At 55.7% G+C, this 23,295-nt stretch overlaps 1 protein-coding gene across 1 annotated transcript; it reads left to right on the top strand.

The window, feature by feature from the left end:
- The first annotated feature begins 7,449 nt into the window (after nt 1–7,449).
- On the top strand, nt 7,450–17,884 carry STC2 (stanniocalcin 2). The gene is made up of 4 exons (XM_054565110.1): nt 7,450–7,658; nt 9,709–9,851; nt 12,346–12,557; nt 17,323–17,884. The coding sequence occupies exons 1-4, from the start codon at nt 7,508–7,510 to the stop codon at nt 17,729–17,731; spliced, it is 915 nt and encodes a 304-aa protein (XP_054421085.1). The 5' UTR covers nt 7,450–7,507; the 3' UTR covers nt 17,732–17,884.
- The last annotated feature ends 5,411 nt before the right edge of the window (nt 17,885–23,295 follow it).

The raw sequence follows: 23,295 nt of genomic DNA, 5'->3' as shown, positions 1-23,295 counted from the left end.
CCAGCCTCCAGAACTGCGAGAAATAAACGTTTGTTGCCCAAGCCACCCGGTCCATGATATTCTGTGACAGCAGCCCCAGCACACTTAGGGAGTTAAGTTCTAAAGTCTCCAAACAAAGGAAAAACGTGAATGATCCAAATGAATCTTAAAAATCCTATATGCCGCATACTAAATACAAGGTCCATGTCACGCGTCCCCTACAGGGCTTCTTGTCCCTGTCGGATTTTGAGAGGCACTGAGTACCGTGCAAGGGAAGAACGAACGGAGAGGTCATGACGTCTCTCGTCTCTCGTTCAGACCACCCACTTTCAAACAATCATGGATCCTTCAGGGTGAGCATGTGGGGGTAAGGCGGTTAGGAAAGGGCTGGGATGCAGGCAGACTCCACTTGGCTCTGCCTTGCCAGAAGGAGTCTGCTCGATTTTTGTTTTAATATTTGCCTCTGTAACCTCAGGCCCAGTCCGCTAGGAAAAAGTTATCATCCTCATTTACCATCAGGTTCCAAGTAGCCTTTTGATGTTTCTGAATAATTTATAGAACAATAAAGGGATAGTTTTAAAACCTTGTTAGGAAATTTAATAACTTAAACATAGCCATTTCTCATCCCCTATTTCCAGGGCGTTGAAGGCATGCAAACCCGAATGGCCCGTGTTCTCCAGGGCAGCTGGCCATCCGACGGCCACCGTGAGCAAGCCGGGGACGGCCCGTCTCACAAAGACCGACGCCAGAGCTCAGGTAAATCTCCAGTAAGTTCTGGCTCTTCTCCCACTTCCATCATGAAACTAGTTACTTGTGAAACTTTTGCTGGCTCACAATTTGGTGAAAGAGAAGACGGTCCTCTTTTCTCCATAACTGCAACATGTTTTTGGTTTTAAATTCATAAACACCAGGAAGAGTGACCGGTCCAGTAATTTTGTTTGGATTCCTGAATCACCTATTATTTCCTTTTGAACACCTGTGTAAACACATCTGACTTCATCCAAAGGTAAGAGAAGACTGGCCCCGTTCCTTTAGCAAAACAGGATAGTCCAAGGTCCTGCTGCAAAATATTAAGTGATAAAACCCTTCCCATGGAATGTCTAACTGCATGGAAGTACCCTATTTTCTTTTCCTCCTCAGAAATACATTATTTATTCATCGGCTCTAGAGTTCTTGAGAAAACCCATCCAGACTGTCGTCTTGCGAGACTCACAGTCAAAGACTTTGCTTATGGAATCTGTGTTCCTATGGTTATTGGCGTCAATCTCTCTACCAACTCTCCTGATCTGTCTCGCTACTGTAAGACAGTTCCCTTTGTCTACTTTCTTCTCTTTCCCATTCTGTGCTGGAAATGAAAGCTTCTGTATTCTTGGCTATATGCTGTGAAAGTCATAATAAAGCTACAAAGGCAATATATCTTGTATTGTCCTTTACAGCTCCTCGAAAGGTGGAGAGACACCCTCAGGAACGGAGGGGGAAATACTAAGGGGGGATGCAGTCCTCGCATTCACACCCCTCCCCCCCGCCCCGTTCTATCATCCTTTTAGGCACTCACTCCATCATTCCTCCATTTCCTGTTATTTTCACATTCTTCAGCATAATTGGCCATAATTGATGAGTAATGAAATCATTCCTAGGATGCTAAAGGGGAGGCTCTTTCAAGAGGTAAGAAAAGTACGGTCACTGAAATCCCTTGAACTACCTTAGATTTATAAACGGTTCCAATGGCCTCATGTGGCAAATTCAAGGCAGAATGAGTTGTATCCTGTTTTTGTTAAAAAGTAAAAGTTCTCTTTGATAGTGGAAAGATTTCTTTTTTAAACAAAAAAAGAACAGGCCCTTGCTGGTGTGGCTCAGTGGACTGAGCGCCGGCCTGTGAACTGGGGAGTCACCAGGTCAACTCCCAGTCAAGGCACAGGCCTGGGTTGCATGCCAGGTCCCCAGTAGGGGGCGCTCGAGAGATAACTACACATTGATGTTTCCCTCCCCCTCTGTCTAAAAATAACTAACTAAATAAATAAATCTTTTTAAAAATTTTTAAAATAAAATTTTTTTAAAATAACTAAAGTTATGACATCAAAATCCTTACAAATAGTTAGACCTGCTCAGAGAAAAAAAAAACTAAGATTGGGTTCGACACACCCTGATTGTACAAGACTGATTAAATCACACTAACAGGTTTGATCGTTTCGTGAAGATTTTCAAAACCTGGCTCCCTGGAAAACTGCCCCACAAAAAAGTCAGTCCTCATCTGCCGGAAACCCCACCATTCTCAGACCGCAGCTGAAACGCAGTCACAGAGCTGCACTGCATCCAGCACCACAGAGCCCACCCGGGGCGCCACCAGCAGCCTCCACGGGGCCCAGCAGCCCTCGCCTGGGACGTTCCCTTCCTGGGGTTCCGTTCCACACACAGCGAGGAGGCGAGACTTGAGGTCCCCAGGACAACAGGGCGGGCTTCTGGAACACTGTTCGGGCTTCAGAGCAAGGAACTGAGACAAAATTCAGAACACAGACACCTAACACCTACCGCCATTACATTCTTTCCAGTAAATGGGTTCATTGTGAGGGCGCCAGTGGTCTTATTTTAACTACGGGTTGTGTTTTTTTTTTTTTTTTTCATCTTTTGTGTTTTCTGTCAGTCCAGGGATACAGTTTGACTATTCATCTATGACACAGAGGAAATGTCCAATTCACAAAAGTGTTCCCAAATTTTGGGAATTGGCTGTTTGGGGAAACTCAGAATCCACAGGGTTTGGCAGAAGTAACGCCCGTTTGAGTGTGGTTGGTAGGGTGATCATACGGGTGTAATAATTTAGAGTTTTAATGTGAACATTTCACCTAAAACATCATATGATGTGCTGGAGTGTGACACTGCTAAGTTACAAAATTACAGGCTTATGATTTTGTAATAAAAAAGGGGCATTATCTGTGCCGAATACAATAAGCGGCATTGTAAGTGGTGGTGGGCTTCTCCAGAGCAGCCCAGCAGAAGCCTTCGGAACTCCTAATGTCGTTGAAGCCCTGTACTTCTACAGTCAAAATCAGCAGAAAGCCATTCTGTTGCGGCACTAAGAAACAAGCTCAAACACTGAAGACAGATTCTCCTTCATGCTGAATTTGATTTAATGAAACCACCAGGTTAATGAAAGGAGACAAAGGGAAAAGATGGGGACCTTCTAGGCAGGGACTTCTGCCGTCCAGAATTGGGGAGCCTAAAACAGCAGTGTGCTGTCTTCTCTCTGCCAGCTTCACTTCGATGCCTTGTTTCATGCCCTCCATTTAGGCGTGATGCAAAGGAGCCATGATTAGGATAGATTTCGGGCTCACGTGGGAAGGTAGCAAAGAATGAGGAGGAAAAGCAAAAAGTTCGAAAGGGGTTTCCCTGACAGGTGATTAAATCCTCTCATTGGGAGATGGTTTGCCCAAATCACCATGAACTGGTTGGCTAAGGAAATTGAGGAGGAGTCCGGAGACCCAGCATTAGTGCGGCAGGCCCTGGAGTCAGGGAAGTCTGCTGTTTGGTCAGGCAGTTCCCCCTATGACCATAAGGTGGTGCCATCGGCCCAGAGAGTCATCCCAAGGGGGCAGGGCCTACAGCAGGAGGAGCTCTCCACGTGGAAGCCACGTTTTCCACCCAGGCTCTAGAACTCACAGGAAGCCCGGGCGAAACAGCATGCATCACCCTCCACACAACTGCCTCATCACCAAGCAACTGCTCCCACCCTCCCTCCACGGCCCCACCTGCTCACACCTGAGCAAGAATACCTCCTGGGCGCGGGGCATCGCAACCCACATCGAGAGTCCGACTATGACTTCCATTCTTCTCGTCGGCGTTCTTCCCAGCGTTGGCACAGGGCTCCACACAGTTCCTAATTCCGAAAGGGAGCGAGTCTAGGCGCCTCCTGGAGTCGCACCCTTACCTGCTCTCACGATGGCAGAACAAGGTCTTTTAAGGCGAGCACGGATTTGTCACAAAGGCCTGGACTACACGGCCTCAGCCGCTCTTGCCAGTTTATCTTCCAGCTACCTTTGGTTTAGTTTAAAATCAAACCCAGCAACCTGATTCCAGACACACACCTCCCCCCACCCCCCTCCCTGCATGTATCCCTGCTGGTTCTCCCACCTACCAGGCCCTCTCTTTTCCTCCCCCTCCTTGTCAGTATCCTCCGGCCTTTCAAAGTCCAGCCCAGACTCCCTCACCCCCAAGAGCTACTCATGAAGTGTTTAACTGAGATTAACTGGTGAATGGGAGTTAGAGAGAAAACTGAGGGTTCCACGTGTCCACCACAGATGCCCTGGAGTGTCAAGACGCAGGCCTGCCTCATCCTTCCTAAGGCTGCTTGGGTCTTAAACTGAGAAGGAGGGCTGATCCGGGCAGGCTCCCCGCTGAAGCCCCAGGGCAACCGGCACCAGCTGGCCCGGCCTCGCTCCTCCCCAGTCTCAATTCCCATCTAGGGAGGACACCAAAGCCGCAAGCTTGGTGTGTGGCACAGTGTCTGCTCTCAATTCGTGTTAGCTTCATAGTCATAACAATGTTGCTATTATTACTGTCCCCTCTGCACGCCCACTCCCATCAGCCACAATCGGCCAAACCAGGCCCGAGTTACAGAGCTAAAGCAATGAGGAGGGGAGATCGCAGCCAAGTCAGGGAGCCAGGCTCCCCTCCCCCACCTCCCACCCCACCCCCCACCCCGGGCCTCTGCCTGGGCTGGCAACCCCAGCAAACTGCCTACTGACTCTGCAGAATACACTCTGCCTGGCGTGACCGGCTGGAACGGGTCTTCTCCTCTGGATGCCAAGTGGCCTGGAGATAAAACCTTTAAGCACTAGCGCCTATACTTGCAGCACCTCAACATCTAGCTACCATTTGTCTTCTTCTAATGGCCCAGTGACTCAGGTGGGAGACCCAAATGTCCCCTGGGAGGCTAGAGCAAATAGCCTCAAGGTGGATTTTTAAATGATGCAGGTCCTCTGAGGGCAGCCCCGGGGACACAGGGTGGCCCACGGCAGCACATCGCCAAAGGCCGTGAGGAAGCAGGAGCCCCAGACCTTCGCGTGCCTGGCTGCTGCCCCAGGGGCGCTGGGCACCTTCCGCCCAGCTGACTGAAGCCCAGCCGACTGAAGCGTCTGCCTCCAGCAAAGGCGGCCGGGCTCCTGCAGGCTGGGCCTCTCCTGTTTCTGCCGCTCAAAGAACCAGGTGGCCTGCTGCCTTTTTTAATGCCAATATTGCTCATGTTCTCACCTATGAATCGGCCTCCTCGGCAAGAAAGCCTGCCCAAGACATTCAGGGGCTTAGGGGGCTGGTGAGAGGGCAGAATGCCGCTGTTTGTTTGTCAGGTTTTGTCTTTTACGGATTTACTGGAGTTGGTTTTTCATGAACTAATGAGGGAAGCCAAGTTCACTGTGCAAACAAAAGCAGGCTGGGAAATGCGAACCACCTGTTTTAATGTATTTGCACCCCACCTGTTTCCACAAAAGATCTGAGGCGGCAGGAAGTAATTGCTATTGGAATCATGGGCGTGAGTGGTCAGTTTCTTGCCACGGCTGCACTCAGACCTTCAAAGTGACCGTTTATTGGGGCGCTGAGAGTCGGGTAGGGATGGCGGTCAGCTGCTCCCGGTGCTGCAACCCAGAATAGAGCCCACTCGGGCGGCGCCTTCCCTGCCCCCTCCTCTTTCTCCTCCCAGTTCAGGGCCGAAGGACGCTCGGGCCAGCCGCGACCAGCGGCGGCCGCCCTGGACCCGCGCCTGAGTGCAGCGGGACCCTGGGAGGGAAGCTCTTCTGGAAGCCCAAAGGCGGCCGGAGGATGGCCTGGCCCGAGCATCTCTGCACCCCCTCCCCCAGCCTTGTCACAGGGCGACCCCTAGGAAGCTCGCAGTGCGTCCCGCCGCGGAGACCCAGCGCCGGGTCTCCGCAGGCGGCGGGTGATGAAACCTCCCCGGCGCATTACCGCAGAGGCCGGGTCTGGGAGCGGGGCGGGGTGGTGGGTGGGAGCTGGTACCCGGGCTCACCTGTTCTCCCGCAGGAGGGTGGAGACAGCGCCCTCCCCCAGCCCCGCGAGCCCCCAGAGCTGCGCCATCCGACTGACGGTGCGCGGAGCAGTTCCTGTCCCCGGCCCGGCGCCGGGGAGACGTGAGCGTGCACACGTACACACACAGCGGGGGAAGCGAGGCTCCGAGCGGCGCCCAACTTTCTCCCGGCTTCCGCGCGCTGGTGGAGAAAGCGGGGGGCGGGGTGGGGGAGGGCACCCTGCCCCGGGCGGGCTTGGGGAGGGAGCTCCAACTAGAACAGAGAAGAGATGGGGAGAATTTCCTCGGGGTTTTTGTGAGGGCGAGGGGGCGGTAACTATTCCCATCAGATGAGAGGAGAGTAAAGGGAACCCAGAGTGGGACGGGGGAGTAGCGCTTGGGGAAAATGGAAGTGTGTTTGGAGACGCGTAAAGTTGCCTTTCAAGCTCCGGCCTCCTGGGCAAGCGATGCTCCGCGGCGGCTGACTCAGTGCTGCCTGGGCCTCCCTGCCACCCGCCTGGAAATGATGCAAGTCCAAGCTGTCACCTGGATCCCTGCAGCCCGGCCCGAAATCGGTCTGGGTTGGGGGAGGGGGAGAAACTGGCACCCCAGGCGTTGGGCGGCCCACCACAGTGGGGCAAAAAGAAAGGGGGGATGCCGGGGCAGTTGCTCGGGCCAAGCCCTATATCTAGTGCTTCTGCTCCTAAAGAGTTTGAGGGTTTCTTCAGTGCAAAGCGTCACAACGCCAGGGATTCCCAGATGGGCTCGGTTTGCCCTCAGCATCACTGTGTCCACGAAACTCCTTCCATCCGTCAAGGTCTCGGCGCTGGGACTCTCACTGAGTTCCAAACGGCGGAGAGACGAAACTTTGCAGGTCCGACGTGGGTGTGATGCGAGCCAGGGGCCCGGGGAGGCTGTCCCAGCGCAGACCTTCCCCTGTTGCCTTTCTTCAGCTGCAACCGGAGCTGCAACTCGCTTTTGTTTTTAAGCCGGTTCGGCCATTGCCCTGGAGCCCCCGCACACGCACACGCGCACGCATCTCCGGCCGCGCTCGCTCACACACACTCACACACGCACGCACACCGGTGGCCGACGCCAGGTCGGCAACTTCGTGGGGCGCTCCCGGCGGAGCCCGGCTTCCTCGCGTAGTAGTTCGGCGCAGGCCCCGCCCCTGGCCGTGTTGTCAAACGGGCCGGGGTCTCGGATTGGTCCAGGCGCCGGGACAACACCTGCTCGACTCCTTCATTCAAGTGACACCAGAGCTTCCAGGGATATTTGAGGCACCATCCCTGCCATTGCCGGGCACTCGCGGTGCTGCTAACAGCCTGGTCACATGCTCTCCGGAGAGCTACGGGAGGGCGCTGGGTAACCTCTATCCAGCCTCGGCCGCGAGGAGGAGGGAGAAGGCGAGCAAGGAGGAAGAGTGGGAGGAGGAGGGGAAGCGGCGAAGGAGGAGGAAGAGGGGGAGGGGAGCACAAAGATTCCAGGTCTCCCGGCGGGAGGTTTACGCCAAGAACGATGTGTGCCGATCGGCTGGGCCAGTTCGTGACCCTGGCTTTGGTGTTGACCACCTTCGACCCGGCGCGGGGGACCGACGCTACCAACCCGCCGGAGGGTCCCCAAGACAGGGGCTCCCAGCAGAAAGGCCGCCTGTCCCTGCAGAACACAGGTAAGCTCGTGCGCCCCCGCGGCGGGGAGCTGCTGGGAGACGACACCGGGCCCCCACGCAGTGCTCCCTGGGCGCTTCGCCTGGAGCGGGGCGCCCACCTAGGGCCGTGCAAACTCTTGGGGTGGCGCGGGACACGCCGAGGAGACCGTGAGGCCAGGCGAGGTCCGCGCCGGGCTCCGCGCGCCCGGAATCCGCACGTGCTGGCAGGGTGATGAAATCGCTTGGGCAGGACTTGTTGCTATCCTGCCCGGGGTCGAGGGTAAATGAGGCAGCGCCTGGCAAGGCCGGGCCAGTGCGGACCCCGGGCTCCCCCGTCCGGTGTAAAGCTTCCTGCTCCAGCCTGGCCGCCCCGCGGGAGGCGCGGAGGGTCCCCGGGGTTGGGCTGCACCCTGCACCGGGAGAACTTCTCTTCCCATCCGGCCGGCTGTCCTCCCCCTCCTCAAAAGATGCCCAACAACCGAGAACTTTGTAGGCGAGACCTTGCGTGGTGAACTTCCCCCCGGGGGTGGGGGCTTGCTTTCGGACAGGAGGTGGGGGTGGCGCAAAGCGTACCTCTGCGGTGCTGCCGCAGCCCCCCGCTCCAAGGCGGTCAGCAAGCCACGAAATGGTGACACGGCCCCAACGGTGCACCACGACTGCTCAACCGGCTCCCTGCTCACCGGCAAGCCGCCGAGCAGAGCCAGGCGTGCAGGGCGCGGGGCTGGCCCTTTTCCCAGCTCCGGGGAGAGAAAGAAAACCTGCCTGCAGCTCCTTGGCTCTAGGCGGTTCCCCCTTCATTTCGGGGACCTCGGAGCCCGGCAGCGGGGAGCGTGCGCTCCCGCACGAGCAGGAATGCACGGGCGCCCATTAGGGGCTGCCCAAGCGATTGACTCACGGCCCTGCGCGCTCCTGCCCAGCGCGCTGGGGCCACGCGTGGGATCACCCCGGAGCCCCCCACCCCGGACGCGAGCGCCCTCGCCCAGGTCCGAGCCGCTCCTCCGAGGATCCTCGCCCTCCCTTCCCCCTCTCCAGCTCTTTCCTTGAGAATTGAACGTAATTCTCGGTGGTTGGTGACCCTCAACAAATACACGCCCCTCCTTCTTTCGGGAGCTTCAAGTTGAATGTGGATTATCTACTCCTAACCCGCCCTTCTTCCAAAATATACTTTTCTGATGTAATTTTGTGGTTGGTTGAAGTCCGGGCATTGGGAAGGGGGGAGGGAAGGCAGAGAGGCTTTGCACACGGCAGCTTGACAGTTAACTCCCTCAACTCGGTCCTTTCAGACAGACGAATTAGGGCCACATTCTGCGAAGGAGGGCGGCAAAGTCCCGGTCGCGGGAATTCTAGGGGATTAAGTGACATCTCACACCGGATCTCTATTTAAAAGGAGCTTCTGACCTCGAAGGGTGCGTTCCTGAAGGCTAGCCCCCGTCCCGCTGGATTCCGAGCCTGCCCGGGAACCAGTTTCCCTAGCCTGGTATTTTTAATGCGGATGGTTTGGAGGCGCTGCCTTAATAGGAATTTTGTTGTGATTTTTAGGTGTTGAATCATAAAGCTGAATTGAAACTGCTTTTTGGACGCTCTCATTTGGGGGTCAGGAAGGAAATGGCTGTGATTTAATAGCAGCAGCTTCAAGTTCCAAGTTGAGAAGGGTATTTCATTGACGGCCTACAGGAGGGAGGGGCAAGCTAATCATTTAAAATCTTATTTTTGTCTGTGGGTTTAGAAAGCTGAATTATCTTCTGTTCTCAAGCTAAGAATTCCCACACACACTGCCATAAGATGGGAAGGATGAAAAATGAGGTGCTCAGACCTAACTCCTGCGTATGATTTTTGTAACGTGGGTTTGGCTAATTTTTTACAAATATTTACACATACAGCTATTTTTCATAGGTAGATTAAATGACGACATTTTCTTTCCCTGGCTTTTTAGGTCCTGAAATAGACCTTCTAACATTTTTTTTCCCCCTTAAATTTTCTTTCGGTCATTACTTTTATTTCAACTAACCTCTCTGCATTCCCCAGCATGGCTGAGAATTTTGTATATATCTGTATGTAATTCTCATTTTAGCGGAAATCCAGCACTGTTTGGTCAACGCTGGCGATGTGGGGTGTGGAGTGTTTGAATGTTTCGAGAACAACTCTTGTGAAATTCGGGGCTTACATGGGATTTGCATGACTTTTCTGCACAACGCTGGAAAATTTGATGCCCAGGTAAAAACCATATAGAGCGCAAAGAATGTTTGGGGTTAGTGTAGCATGGCTGAAATGCTCCTTGGAAAGACTTGTTCATGGGTCTCCTGAGCTGATGGCTGGAGTGGTATTAGCACTGACAAGTCAGTCTAGGTGCACAGCAGGAAGCCCGCGTTGCCACAGCCCTGGAGTTCCGCTCTCTGGGGCTGTCCTGCAGGCTAAATCCTCCTCCACTCAAGCTGTGTCTACACAGACAAAGTGGACAGGAGACTAAGTGGCACAGTGATCTGAGGCTCCTCGGCCGAGAAGACAAAGATCATGATAAACGTCTGTCTTGTGGGGGTGGGGGCACTACCTCCGGCCACCCCGAACCCAGGCTGCAAGGCCCATCCCATAGGAGCACCAGGTTGAGGAGCAGAAGGGCAGAGACTCCAATTATACATGCCAACAGCTGCTTTTCCCTAGTAGGCAAGAATCAATGAGACACAAAGTTTGGAGAAATTCACCTCCTCCTGGTGGCGGTGTGAGCAGGCACCGTGGAGACACCGAGGCCTCCGGGAGAGCAGGCTTGTCTTCCTCCCGAGCAGCAGAGCCTCCTCTCCCCACCTGCAAGGTCAAAACCAGGAATGAGTCGGTCACGGCTGCACTCTTCTTCTGCTCTGTATAATAGAGTCAGGGCCTGGCCCACTCTGGTGGGGCCAGGGTCCCAGGGCAGAGCCCAGCTGCTGCGTGGGGCAGGCAAAGAACCCCACGAGCAAACTTCCGGCTCCAGTGCCAACCACCCACGTACACGTCAGGTGGCATGAGGCCCACCTTCATGTCCTCCCCAGCCCATCTCGGCTCTGTGAAGCCCCCGTTATCCTCCCCCATAAACGTCCTCTCCCGTCTCACTGGAGAGCGATGACAACGTTTAGATGAGGCCCACAGTTTAGGTGTGATTTATCAACGTCACCGGCTACCTTCTACTGACATCCTGTAGAGAGCCTGACAAAGCAATGCCTGGGAACCCGGAAGGGATGCGGCCGGGCTGGCAGCCTACCCGCCAGAGGATGTGGGGTGGCAGGAGGGGAAACAGAAGCCGGCGAAGGGAAGAGGTTGCACGTTTGAACTCCTTGAGGCTCCCGAATCAAGCATCCCTTCTGGATGAACTGGAATTAGGAAGCGTAATAGGAAATCCGGAGGAAAGACGTGTGTTTCAGGGCGACCCCACAGGATGTCGGGAGGAATACCGAGAACAGATTGCCGCAGTCCTCGCATAAATTAACCTTCCCTCTTATTCTCAACTGAGAGGAGTATGTTCTCAAGTCAGAAGCACCCCTTACAAGTCCTTTCTCAGTGCATAACTACTTCACAAACCGGCACACCCTGCCCTCCGTCCTATTTGGCTCCCAGTGGAGAGTCGAGGAGAGGGGGCTGGGGGGAGGTGGTTTTCCGTGACCAGACACTATCTCTAGACATTTCGATTGCTTCTGAAGGGAAGAACCGAAATAAACATGCTGGCTGGCTTCCCACTCCCAACCTAAACCCTTTTATTTTCTCAACTTCGTTCCTTCTGGGCCTGTCTAAAACCAGGGGTGACCCCGCTCAGGACAGCTCGTTTCTATAGTAATGGGGGCATGGCATCCCTGGTAGGTCTCCCACAATGCCTCTCTGCCCCCGGGGCTGGTAAGGGAGCTAACGGCCCAGCTCGCCTCCACACCCCCAACAGCTGTCTCCTTTCTAGGATAAGAACAATCTAAAGGGGTTGCCAGGAAAGAGAAGTGTGGGCCAGATGTATGCCTGGCTGCCTTCGCCACTCAGAGGCAGGGCGCGGGGGCGGGGCTGGCGGCCGAGCCAGATGCTGCCAGGCAGTGTGCCAGGCGGGCCTTTTAGAGGCAGTAATCCTAACAGTTTAAAGGAGTCGAATGGTTTTCAAAAAGGAAAAGAATGCTCCTCCTTAAAAGATGGGGGAGACAGGAGTATGGGCTTGGGGCGCTGGGAGGCGTGGCGGCAGAAAGGACAGGCACCATTAGCAGCCCCGCCTGACGCACTCGCACTCGTTGGGTCGAAGGGAGAGGAAAGGTGTGAGACTTGGAGAAGCAGGCACTTTCTACTTGGGGAAAAGGCTTGCTGGGAACCACCGAGGGATTCTGGAATAATGTCTGGCCAAAGTCCCCTCATGTTCCAGAAAAGTTGCCACCCAACGGCCAACCCCGGTCCGTCTGCCTTGGGGACAGCCAGCCACGAAAGCCCCAGCCTGAGGGACGCTAGCAGAGCAGCGGGGGAGGCAGGAGGCAGCTCTGTCAGTCTCCCCGAGGGGCATCCTTTTGGCCAAACGCCAGAGGTGTCTTGTCAGTCTGGACACACCTCCCGTTGAAGCGCCAGCATGTCACCTGCAAGGATGTCAGTCGGCAGCAGGGCTTGGGGGTTCAGCTCTCGAAAAGCTCCTGTGTGAGGCCAACAGGGTCCGTGTCTGAGCGTGTAACAAGGCCTCGTCTCTCCTGCCCCCTCTCCCTCCTCTGTCCTCTGTCTGCAGGGCAAGTCATTCATCAAAGACGCCTTGAAGTGTAAGGCCCATGCTCTGCGCCACCGGTTCGGCTGCATAAGCCGGAAGTGTCCGGCCATCAAGGACATGGTGTCGCAGCTGCAGCGGGAGTGCTACCTCAAACACGACCTGTGCTCGGCAGCCCGGGACAACACGCGGGTGATGGCCGAGATGATCCACTTCAAGGACCTGCTGCTGCACGAGTGAGTGTCCCCAGGGGTCACGGTTCGGGGGCCTGTGTGTAGGGACTGAGCTGTCCTTTCGGACGGATGGACAGGGGAGGTTGCGTTTTACCTCCGAAAGCTGCCCTGGCTCCCCTGGGAGCGCCTTTCCTGCTGACCTTTAGGGAAAGCGAAAGAAGTTTCCACCATCGGTTTCAAAGTCAAATGCAATAGGAACAGGAAACGTTTTTACTAAGCATGAAATGGGTGGGATTCAGAAATGCCCATTGTCTTCCCCTCGGCCAAGACCCCACCGTTCTCTGAGTGTTCCCCGTAGCTCTGCAGGGGCCCCGAGAGACCACTGAGAGCCGGTGACACCTGCCCAGCATTCACCGGGTACCAGGCAGGCGGCCGAGCGCCTTCTCTGAATTTTTCACTTGCCCCCGACAATAGCCCTGTGCTGGCCCCATCCTTGCCTCCGTTTTCCAGATGAGAAAACTGAGATACACCGAGGTCCGGGTCACCAAGAATGAGAGGCAAAGCCAGGACCTGAGCCAGGCAGTTCGGCTCCAGACCCTACTCTCTGCACGGCCAGCCGCTGACAGCAGTGGCTTCTTTGTTTCCTGCTTCCATCGGCTCCCCTTGCCCTTAGAAAGTCCAGTTCTCCTTCTCTAGCACACGAATGGCCTCCCGGAGAAAAATGCAAAACAAGTGTCCAAAACTCGGCCCAACACCTTTATGCCAAAGCAAGGAAACAGGGACTGACTTCTTTGAAGACTTGAGGTTCAGAAACAAGCCCAGGATGTCTCGCTCCTTAAAAAGCGCACCATCGAGTGCGTCCTCAATCTTGCAGAATGGCGAGGCCTCAGGCACACCTCTGCTCCTCGCACGAAGCGGTCGACAGTCCCTGGAGGTTACGATGCCTCCTTCTTCAGAGAATTAGGACAGAAAGCAAGCTCCTGGCTGAGCAGCCCAGGACAAGTCATTGTCAGCTTGATGGCACCGTTCCCCTTTGTACGGTGACTCATTGGGCCAACTCAGTACAAGCTTGTGAACTCTCGTTCCTTCGTGCTGATCTCCCCCAGCTACGTTCCCGCAATGGGCTGCTCCCCACCCACCTATACCACTTAGGTCACGAGGGACAACAACCTGCTGTCACTTTCCACTTGGTCATGAGGATCTAGGTATCTTGCCACACCCTGGTGAGTGTTAGAATCATAAGATTCACCGTGAATCTCCACAAGCAGCTCTTCCCTTTGAGTCACACTAGGGCTTGATAAAACATTTTTTTATTCTACCAAATACCTGTACAGAGACAGAGCAACAAAAACTCGAATGAGATAAAAGCATTTTTTGAGCAGGCCAGGCCCGGGGCCAGGGGCTTTCCCTGGATTGTCTCAGTTGTCTTTCCTACCACCGCTGCAAGATGGAGGTGACTATCCCCACTTTACGGAGGAGGGAAGGGAAGCCGAGTTTGAAAACCTCCCTTGAGATTTGATTCCCACTTTCCAGCACGGGAATGGGTGAGACACGCGCCTGGAGCCAGCGGCCAGGAGCGGACCCCGAGCCTCCTTGCTGTGGCCCTGCCCTCTCCCCACTAGGCCTGCGAGAGGCTCCTTGGTCCCCACGTGTGGCCGGGGGCTTCCCCTTTACACGAGGCGAGTACTGTGAAAGTCCCTTCAAGGCGCCCCTGGAAGACACAAATGCCCATATGGCCGACAAACTCATGAAGGTCGTTTGTCCAAAAGCCACGTCCCATTAGAGACAGTGAATGTATTGGCTCCAAGAATGGACCACGGGGAGCTAGTTTATAAGTCCTTGATATATTCCTAGAGCCAAGAAAACTGTCTTTTTGAAGAAAAATCTTCCTTCAGAAAACTGCAGGTTTTAAAGTCCACCCCCGCCCCTGCATTGAAGCAGCAGCAAAGCACTGTGGCTTCCTGTGTCCCCTGGGGCCCTGGACCCTTAACCTCCAAGGGTTCCCTGCCTCATTTAGAACAAACATGTAGCCCCCCCCCCAGCCCACTCTGGAAATTCAGGAGGCCCACCCCAAAAGGATGCCCCGGCCTCTTTTACGAAGACTCACTGCCCTGAACCCAAGCCCTCTCGCCTCCTCTAAGGCGGCCCCTCCAGGCAGCGGGTCCCGCCTAACCCCAGCCCCACACCAGCCCCCACTACTGCCCCTTCTGAAGCCACGACCATGTAGTGCATTCACTTGAATGAGTTTCTTGGGGTTAGTTTTTTTTTTCAAACTATCTTAACTGATTTTGGCACAAAGGATCTCGTCAGTCCCCCCCAGATCAAGACGACCATTTAAGAATGTGTGGCATTGGTCCCAGAGATAGAAAATGAGAATTGAATTTGCTTTTCACTTTAGAGAGGAGGAAATCGTAGTCACCCCAGTAACCACATGACCCCCAGTCCTCAACCCCAACCCCACTCACCCCCAAACACTGTCACATCCGATTAAAGAGGTCCCCTCACCTCTTCCCGCCCCACTGGCTCCATATCAACCACCTTGGCCACCGCATACCCTGTCGCTGGGTGCTGGGTGCTGGCCGCCTCCAGGCATATCCCCTTCCAAGTACTTTCTTTTTAAAATCCTTTCTCCTTGCAGAGACCCAGTTGAGAGAGCTGGGCTGTGTCATTAGACACGGGCTGATCTTCAGCCTGACAGGACACCACGCCAGCTCAGAGCTCAACGTAGAGCGACACGCACCCCTCCCCATGGTCCACAGCTCAGGAAGCCAGTGGCCACAGGACATGTGGAACGGTCCGGCCCTCTTGGGCCCACCTTGGGTACCGAGAGCCATCTGGCAGGCAGACCTCCCGGGCGAAGGGGACAAGAGCCCTCCCCTTACTCCGGGGAAGGAAACGTGAGAGGAGCATCAGTTTAGTGTCCCCAAAAGACAGACAGATTCTCAGCCTCTGCAATTGGCTCCTAGGGCCCAGAGCAGAGCCAGGGACAATCAGGTGCTCCTGTAGCAGGTACCCACTTGGTGAACTTGAACTCCCTGAGGCACAGGGAGGGAAGGAAACTAGCACAAACTGACCATCTTCCCTGTGTTGCCCCATGTTCTCCTCTCCCAGCCCAAGACGACAAGTGCCATAACTGCCCTTGTCTCCTTGCCACTGTTAGGGGCCTGTCTTAGAGAGCTTCAGCTCCCTTCCCATCAGCCACGCGCAGACTCCAAAGGCATCTAGGAGGCCTTGTAAGGCAGCCCGATTGATTGGCCAGAACATCCCTCCTCTCCCCTCTCAGCCCAGCCCGTGGCTGCCCAGGCCCAGAAGCTTCCAAAAGCACTTTCTCCCCACCTTGAGTCCATCTTTGTATCTATGAAATGAGGACAGTTCACTCAACTACAACTAACTCATAAAAATGGCAGTAAACGACTTCCCAGGGCTTAACACAGTCTGCCTTCCTGCCTAGCAACCATGGCCAACTGGCAAAGAAAAGAGTAAGTGGGCTATACACGATGCAGCCGCCCAGGTGGCCCAGGCTCACAGGGGAAACAGTCAGGGGCCGTAGACCGTGGTCCAGAGTGATTTTGCTGCCCGAGGTGACGGCTGCGAGGCTCACAGTCAGAGACCCGGGACTCCGCTGGCTGAGGCCTGCTTCGGAAGGCCGGCGAGCCGCAGGAAACCTCCCACGCCCGCCCAGGGATGAGAAAGGACCAGGGAGGTGTAGGAAGGGCTTTTGCCACCTCCTGCTGGGGACCCCTAAATATAAAAAGCAAGCACCCTGTCCCCACCTTCTGCACGCAACTCCCAGCCCAGGAGGAAGGTCGGCATCAAGGGGTCCCCGCTCCCGCACTTTCCCTAAAGACAGACCCACGGCCGCTGGAACGGCCTGAGCAGCCTGCTGTCCCCTCCAGAACCGAGAGTGTTTATTTCGGAGACAGCTGGCTTTCATTCCAAACGCACAGGCCCCTCGCGGCCAGCCCTCACCTCCGGCTCTGGGGAAGCCCCTTGGGAAGGTGCTTAGCCAGCCAGCCCCGCTCCTCAGCCCTGAATGCTGACACAGAGGCACGCTCTCTGGGAGGTGACGTCCCAGGGAGGCGGTGTCCCCCACCCTCTCGTCCTGGGCCAGGCTCGTCCAGGTGCATGAGGACGTGCGCCCAGTAACTTCCAAAATCATCCTTCTGGGTCATGAGCCTAAACCAGGGACTGAGACAGACTCGGGGAAATGGCTCCTGGGGAGCCTCACTCAGAGGAGGCTTATGTGGAAGAGTGACACAGCCAGGTGGCCCTGCTGACGCCACGAGTGAGGGGACAATCTGGGGCTCCCCGCGTCCCAGACCTGCAAGGACTCCTGCCTTCCTACCAGAAAGACTCCTTGGATTGGTATTGAGGCCCTTCACCACTTGCCTAATTACCCCCCCTCTGGCCCCGAAGGCTCCTCTCACGCCCACTGAACCCCGCCCAGCACGCCCTGAAGCGAGCCCAGGGCTCCCGGGCCTCCTGTCACCGTTTGCTCGGCTGCCCCGCTGGCATTGTCCGCCCACCTTCCCCAGAGGCTCCTCCTCCACTATGGGCACCTATGCATCGGCTCTGCCCCAAGCCCCTCACGCTCCCCCAAGCCTGGCACGGGGCCTGGCACATAAGGGGCGCCCAGTAAATGGTGGTTGAGACCAGTACGGCATAGGCTATGGGTAAAGGCCGGAGGCAGTTCCAGAAAGCTCTTCCACCCCACCAAACCCCAGCCAAGCCCTGGGCTTGCCACCTCTACGGTCCCTGCTACGGTCACGGCCTGAGAGGCCCAGGCAGGATGGGTGCCATTCCCGGTCTCTCTGCTCTCTATGCCTAGACCCTACGTGGACCTGGTGAACCTGCTGCTGACCTGCGGGGAGGAGGTGAAGGAGGCCATCACCCACAGCGTGCAGGCTCAGTGTGAGCAGAACTGGGGCAGCCTGTGTTCCATCCTGAGCTTCTGCACCTCGGCCATCCAGAGGCCGCCCACAGCGCCCCCTGAGCACCCGCCACAGGGGGACAGAGCCAAGCCCTCCAGGGCCCACCCCCGGGACACGGGGCACCACCTCTTGGAGCCCGGCAGCAGGGAGAGCGGCCGAGGTGCCAAGAGCGAGAGGGGCAGCAAGAGCGCCATTCACGCGCACGTCCACGCCCGGGGCCGAGCAGCGGACCACGTGTCCCAGGGAACTTCCGGAAGCAGCGAGTGGGAGGAGGAACAGGCCGAGTATTCCGACATCCGGAGGTGAAACCGAAAGCCCGGCCTGGAAAGCGTTCCTCTGCGCCGTACATTTTCTTCTCTATGGACATTCCAAGACATTTGCCTTTAAAGAGGGGGGATGTCACACACAGGATTTGGTAGGGATTGCGGACTGGATGGAGGTGTATGTTAGCGGAATGAACAGGTGAGGCGGAGACTCCCCAGGCGGCGGCGAGGTCTCGGCTGGGCCACGCTTGCGCCTCCCGTGGACACACCACGTGCGCTCCCTGTAGCCTTGTCTTCCTTCCATCCGTGGAGCCACTGGGCACGGCTTGCGGCTTCCTCTGCTGGGCGGGCGGTGGGCCGGGGAGGGGGCAGCGGGCACACCCGGCTGGACCATGCGCTTGGTGCTGCGCCCGTCTGGTGCTGTCTCGGTGGAGGGCGGCAGGTTCTGGTGGGGGAACGGACATGAAAATCTCCCTGGGAAGGAGAAGGGTGGAGAGGATGCAGGGGCCATGCGGGGTGCTTGGTGCCAAATGGAAATTCAGTTTTTGCATGGGACCTGGAGGTTTGGAGCTTCTTGGGGGGCGGGGAGGGCGAGGGTTCTAAGTGTAACTTCTGAGCCATTGTTCTGTCTGGGGCACCCTGTCTGAGGGAGTGGCCCGTGTGTTTGTATTTTAACCACTGCTTCAAGTCTTGATTTCACTTTTTTATTTATCCAGTTACATCTACATATCTCTCATCTAAATAAATGGCTTTCAAACAAAGTAACTGGGTCATTAAAACCAGCTCAAAGGAAAAACAAACCAAAATTTTTAAAAAACCCAGCCCATCTTTGGGGGCTGATTTTGTTTGTTTGTTTGAAATACTATTTTCAAAGGAATTCTAGAGCAATGTCGCTGTACCTCTGACGGCCCAGTGGGGCTGGTAGCCACCGAGGGCGAACCCCATGTCCGGGGGAAAGTGCACACGAGAACATCTGACGGATCCCCCCGCATCTCACAATCTCACCGTCTCACCTCGACCCCCCGCCCAGCTCGATGAAGCCCCGCAGCCTGGGTTCCCGGAGCCGCACTGGACAGCTGGCTTCCCCGCGCTGCTGGAAGGCAGACCAGGGCAGAGAGAAGCAAGGCCACTCGGTAATTCCCATCGGGGATCGCCGGCCTTTCACACATATGGAGGAGTGGCCGAAAATCATGTGCAGGGCCAGGATTTTCCAGCTCTGGGTTGGCAATTCAGCAACGCGGAAAAGAGTCGGAGTGGACAAAAGAAAGCCGGGGAAGAGAGACAGAACCGAAAATGCCAGGAGAAAGTAGATTCTAATACAAAGTGTCCACAGAGGTGTTCCTGCGCTTGCTTACAGTGTTTCAGACCGAGGCCTTTTTCTTTTCTCTCTTAATGGGTCTCAGATGAAAGGCTATCCTTTCTTGCAGCCAGCACTCAAGTAGGTGCTCAGGATGGCAAGCAGGGGACAAGGGTCCTGGGCCAGGTCCTTCTAGAGCAGGACCGGTGAGCTTTTTGTGAAGACCCGGAGAGGAAATACACTGTTCCCAGTTTGGCGGGTCATACGGTTTCTGTCACAATGACTCAACGCTGCCACTGTGGCACGAAAGCAGACACACACAGACGAGACATCACAGGCTTGGCTCCGCGCCAATACAATTTTACTTAACAGGCGCCCGACTGGATTTGGCTCTTACACCCAAGATCGCTGAGCCCCGTTCTGCTGAGCGGCACCCCCCGTTTATGTCAGCTCCTAGCTCGCCCTGAAAGCAGCCTGAAGCCAGAGATAAGGGAGCTAAATTTATCTCCTCTAAAATGACTTGTTGCAGGGAAGGCCTTACCCAAAACACAGCTAGGACTTCTGGGCCCCCATCCCTGCTGCCAATCTTTCACGACCCATGTGGGGTGCTGGGGGGAGGGGGACCCACTGCTGGAGAAGCACCCAGAAAGAGCTGGAGCTGCAGAAAGCAGAGGAGATGGTGCACTTAATCCAGCCCTGCCTGCGGGGCACGGGGAGGACCGGTGTGTCAGGCTCTGCCATGGGAACGGAGCGTAAACTGTGGCCGTCTCATGCCACGGGTCACGGCCGCATGCTGACTCTCCTCCTTACGTCACTCAAGAGCTGAAGCAGTAACATGTGCCCGCGTTGCTGGGTCAGCTGTTCATTTGTTCGCCGGCTGCTGGGCTGGGCATGTGAGAGGCATCGCTTTTATATTTCCCTCAGTGTCAATGTCATATGTGTTGCTTCTACTGTAAATATGTGTCATTTGTATTTATTATCTTCCCCCTAAGGCATAAAATCGCTCACTGTGTTCCTTTGAACCCCTTCAATGATCGCTGCTGTTTGTTTTTCATGCCACCGGTCTGTTTCTTCTCCAAAGTTCAGTAGCTAGCGTTCCATTCTGGTTCCTAATGTTTTAAAGCTGGCAATAGGAGGTATTGCTAAGGTTCTTTTGCTCAAAACCGAGGAAAGTCCAAACTCCTGGGAGCGTTGGCAGACAGGCATTTGTACGACCTAAAACGTCAGCAAAGCCTTCATTAAAAATAGAGCCTGCACTTGGGCTTCGTGCTTCATACAAATTTACTCATGAGCCTTCCTTTGAGGAAGGATGTGGATTTCCAAGTAAAGATATAATGTTTATTTTGAGCTTTGCATCTTAACAAGATGATCTAACACCTCCCCTTTGTGTCAATAAATAGCCCTGTTCTTCTGAAACGAGAGGACTGAATCGACTGACAGGCGGACACCCAAAACTAATAGCAAACACCAGCCCAGAACTGTAGCCACACTTTGACACACACACAAAGGGAGAAATTCAAACCCCGACCAAGGAGAAGGCTTCGCAAGCGCAGCTTGGGAAAACAATGCGCCCAGGGCCCATTTCCTAAGGAAGAACCACCTCTTCTGATCTCAGAATTGGCACCGGCTGAGCTCGCTCGCTCATAATGTCTCTTTCTGTTATGGATTTAGGCAGCAGGACCTGTGCGTTGTCACGTGGCATTATTTTCCTCCAGGCGCTAATAAAGGTTTTAAAGAAACGGCCTCCACTCGAGCTGCGTTACCGTCTGAGAGGATAAAGGGGGGACGGGCTGCGAACTGGGGGGCACTGGGGCCCTTTTAAAAAATGCTGGGTGTTTGGCTTCTGGGGAGGGAAGCCGTAGGAAGGAGACCACCCTGCACTTCCGCTCCCATCGGAGGGACTCTGTCCGAAACCCCACCTCAGTCACTCAGGCCAGGAGGAGCCTGAACTCCGCGCAGCTGGCCCGGAGGTACCCGCGCCACGGCCATCCGGGGGTGCCCGCAGCCCTCTCTGGCCTCAGCCAGGAAGTCCACAGCCCCCTCCCCGCCTCTTCCTGTGTCACTTAGACCACAGCCAGCGCACTGCCTCTGGGCTAGGCACTTCGCATACCTTACCTCGCCCTGTGTCCCACAAGTGGCAGGGATGGTCCCATTTTACAGGTGAAGATGCTGAGGCACAGAAAGGTAAAGTCACTGGCCCCCAACTGTGTGTCCAGCACGTGGGGTTCTGAACTCACACTGAGATCGATGACTCAAAGTCCACAGGCTTCCCCCCTCCAGCCCTAGATTCGCCACACTGGACTTACTTTTAATTTAAACCAATCAGCATTACTCCTATTTTACATGAGGCTTCAAGAAAAAAATAATTATACTCTTATATTTATAGCACCGGCCTCCAAGGAACTCTGCCTTAGAACAGAAGGGAAAATTGATACTCACCTTTCCTCTCTGCAAAGACTCAGATTTTGGGTCTGCTCAGGGAGAGCCAGCGGGTCACGGCATCTCATCGCTTTTCCATGCACGTAGATCATTTTCAAAGGCAGTTCTCTATGCCCCTGAGGAAAGCACTTTGGGAGCAGCTAGTTTTTGTGGCCACGCAGCCAGAACTTTCTGCGCGAAGCCCATCCTGTCACCAGCCCTGTCTGAGAGGCCAGGCTCCCCCGAATCGCCACCATCGTCCTCCTCACTGTGGTAGGTACTCTTTCCTCTGGATCCAACACGTGCCCCACGTGCTGCCTGGTGCTTTGCAGACATTATTTCTGGGTCCCGTTTGACCCAGAAACAGAGGTTTGAAGGCATCTTAATATGCCTAGAACGGGTCACGAGGCTAGCAAGCTCTGGGGGCGGCACGCCCACCCGCTGAGGGCTGACTCTGCCCCACCTCACCCAGCCTCTCTCACCCCTGCTGTGAAGACGTGGGCTACAGCCACCGCGTGCAGAAGCGCAGCCGCCCCCCACCCCCTGCCACCCGTGCATGGGCTCCAGTCCCTCCGCTGGGGGTGAATAGGCGGTGGGCGGGGGAGCACAGAAGGGCTTCCCGACACACTGGGATCTGAGCAAAGTTTCCAAAGGAAGCTGGGGCCACACGCCCCAAAATCTGGAGACAGACATCGGAATATGTTCTAAAGTTAACAGAAAAGGAAAGCCCCCTGCTGAGCGGGAGTTGGAGTGGGGTGGGGGGCAAGCCTTGGCCAGAGGACAGGTTTCAGGAGAAGTTATTTTCTGTGGGCGGAGAAGAGCAACGGAAGCCTCGGCAGTTGCCCGTGGCTGCCGCTCGCAGGGGCGGTTCAGTTGTCATCGCTCCCCGAGGAGCGCGCACACACAAAGATCACTCCCTAAAGAGAAAGCGGGGGAGCCACCAAGCCGTTCTAAGTGTGGGTATGAAACAGGTCCCACCAGGAGGAGCCCTGCCCTCCCACAGAACCCCGGCTCCGTGGTGCCTGAGGGGGTGCGCCCACCCAGCCACCATCACAGGGCGGGGCGGCCGGGGCCGCGAAAGCGCGAGACGGGAAGGCTCCTCCCAGGCGCTCGGAGGAAGGGCGGGCGGTCGTTCACAAGGGACAGAGGAGAACCTTCTGGTTCCACTTTCCATTCGACAGTTTCCTTGGTTCCTAAAGTGAAGAGGGCGCCATGTGAAAAGAAACGGCGCCCTGACGAGCGAGCGAGGGTGGTGGCTCAGCAAGGCCTGGGCCCCCAGGGAGCTTCCCGCAGGAAAAGGCGCCAGGCCTTAGAATTCTGTCGGGGCTGTTCGTTGCGGGGTGAACAAACTGCCCCCAAAACTTAGTGGATGGAAACAGCCGTTTTCTTTTGCTCACCATTTTGTGAGTCAGCAACTTAGAAAAGGCTGAGTGGGGAGGCTGGTCTGTCTCCTCCGCGTGGGCCACCAGGGCTGGAAGGCCCCTTCCCAGACGGCCCCTTCGGGGCGGTGCCTCAGTTCCCGCAGCCTCTCTCTCTCTCCCAGCCCCCACCTGGCCCCTCACCCCGCCAGGGCCTCTCAGAGCATGACCGTCTGGTCTCCCTCTTCCACGGCGGGGAGTGGCTTCCCCAAGAGAGGGCAGAGGGTCTTACAGCACGTTCCTAAACCTAACCTAGGGTTTTGATTTTATCCTTGATTCTGTGACCACCCCAGGATCTGAACGCCATGAAGGCAAAACCGGGTCACTTTTCCACACAGTTTCCTGTCTCCCTAGCAGCCCTGCCGTTGTGCTGTGTGAACGAACGAACAAATGAACGAATGAATGAAAAGAAACCTCTTACCTAAAAGGTACAAATTCTCTGCCCTGACCAGTGCGGCTCAGTGTCGGCCTATA

The sequence above is a fragment of the Pteronotus mesoamericanus genome, unplaced genomic scaffold (genome assembly GCF_021234165.1).
Source record: "Pteronotus mesoamericanus isolate MK-2021 breed Mesoamerican mustached bat unplaced genomic scaffold, CSHL_Meso_final contig_1, whole genome shotgun sequence".
Lineage (NCBI taxonomy): Eukaryota > Metazoa > Chordata > Mammalia > Chiroptera > Mormoopidae > Pteronotus > Pteronotus mesoamericanus.
The sequence above is the reverse complement of the archived record's forward strand: the minus strand, read 5'-3'. Positions and strand labels throughout refer to the sequence as shown.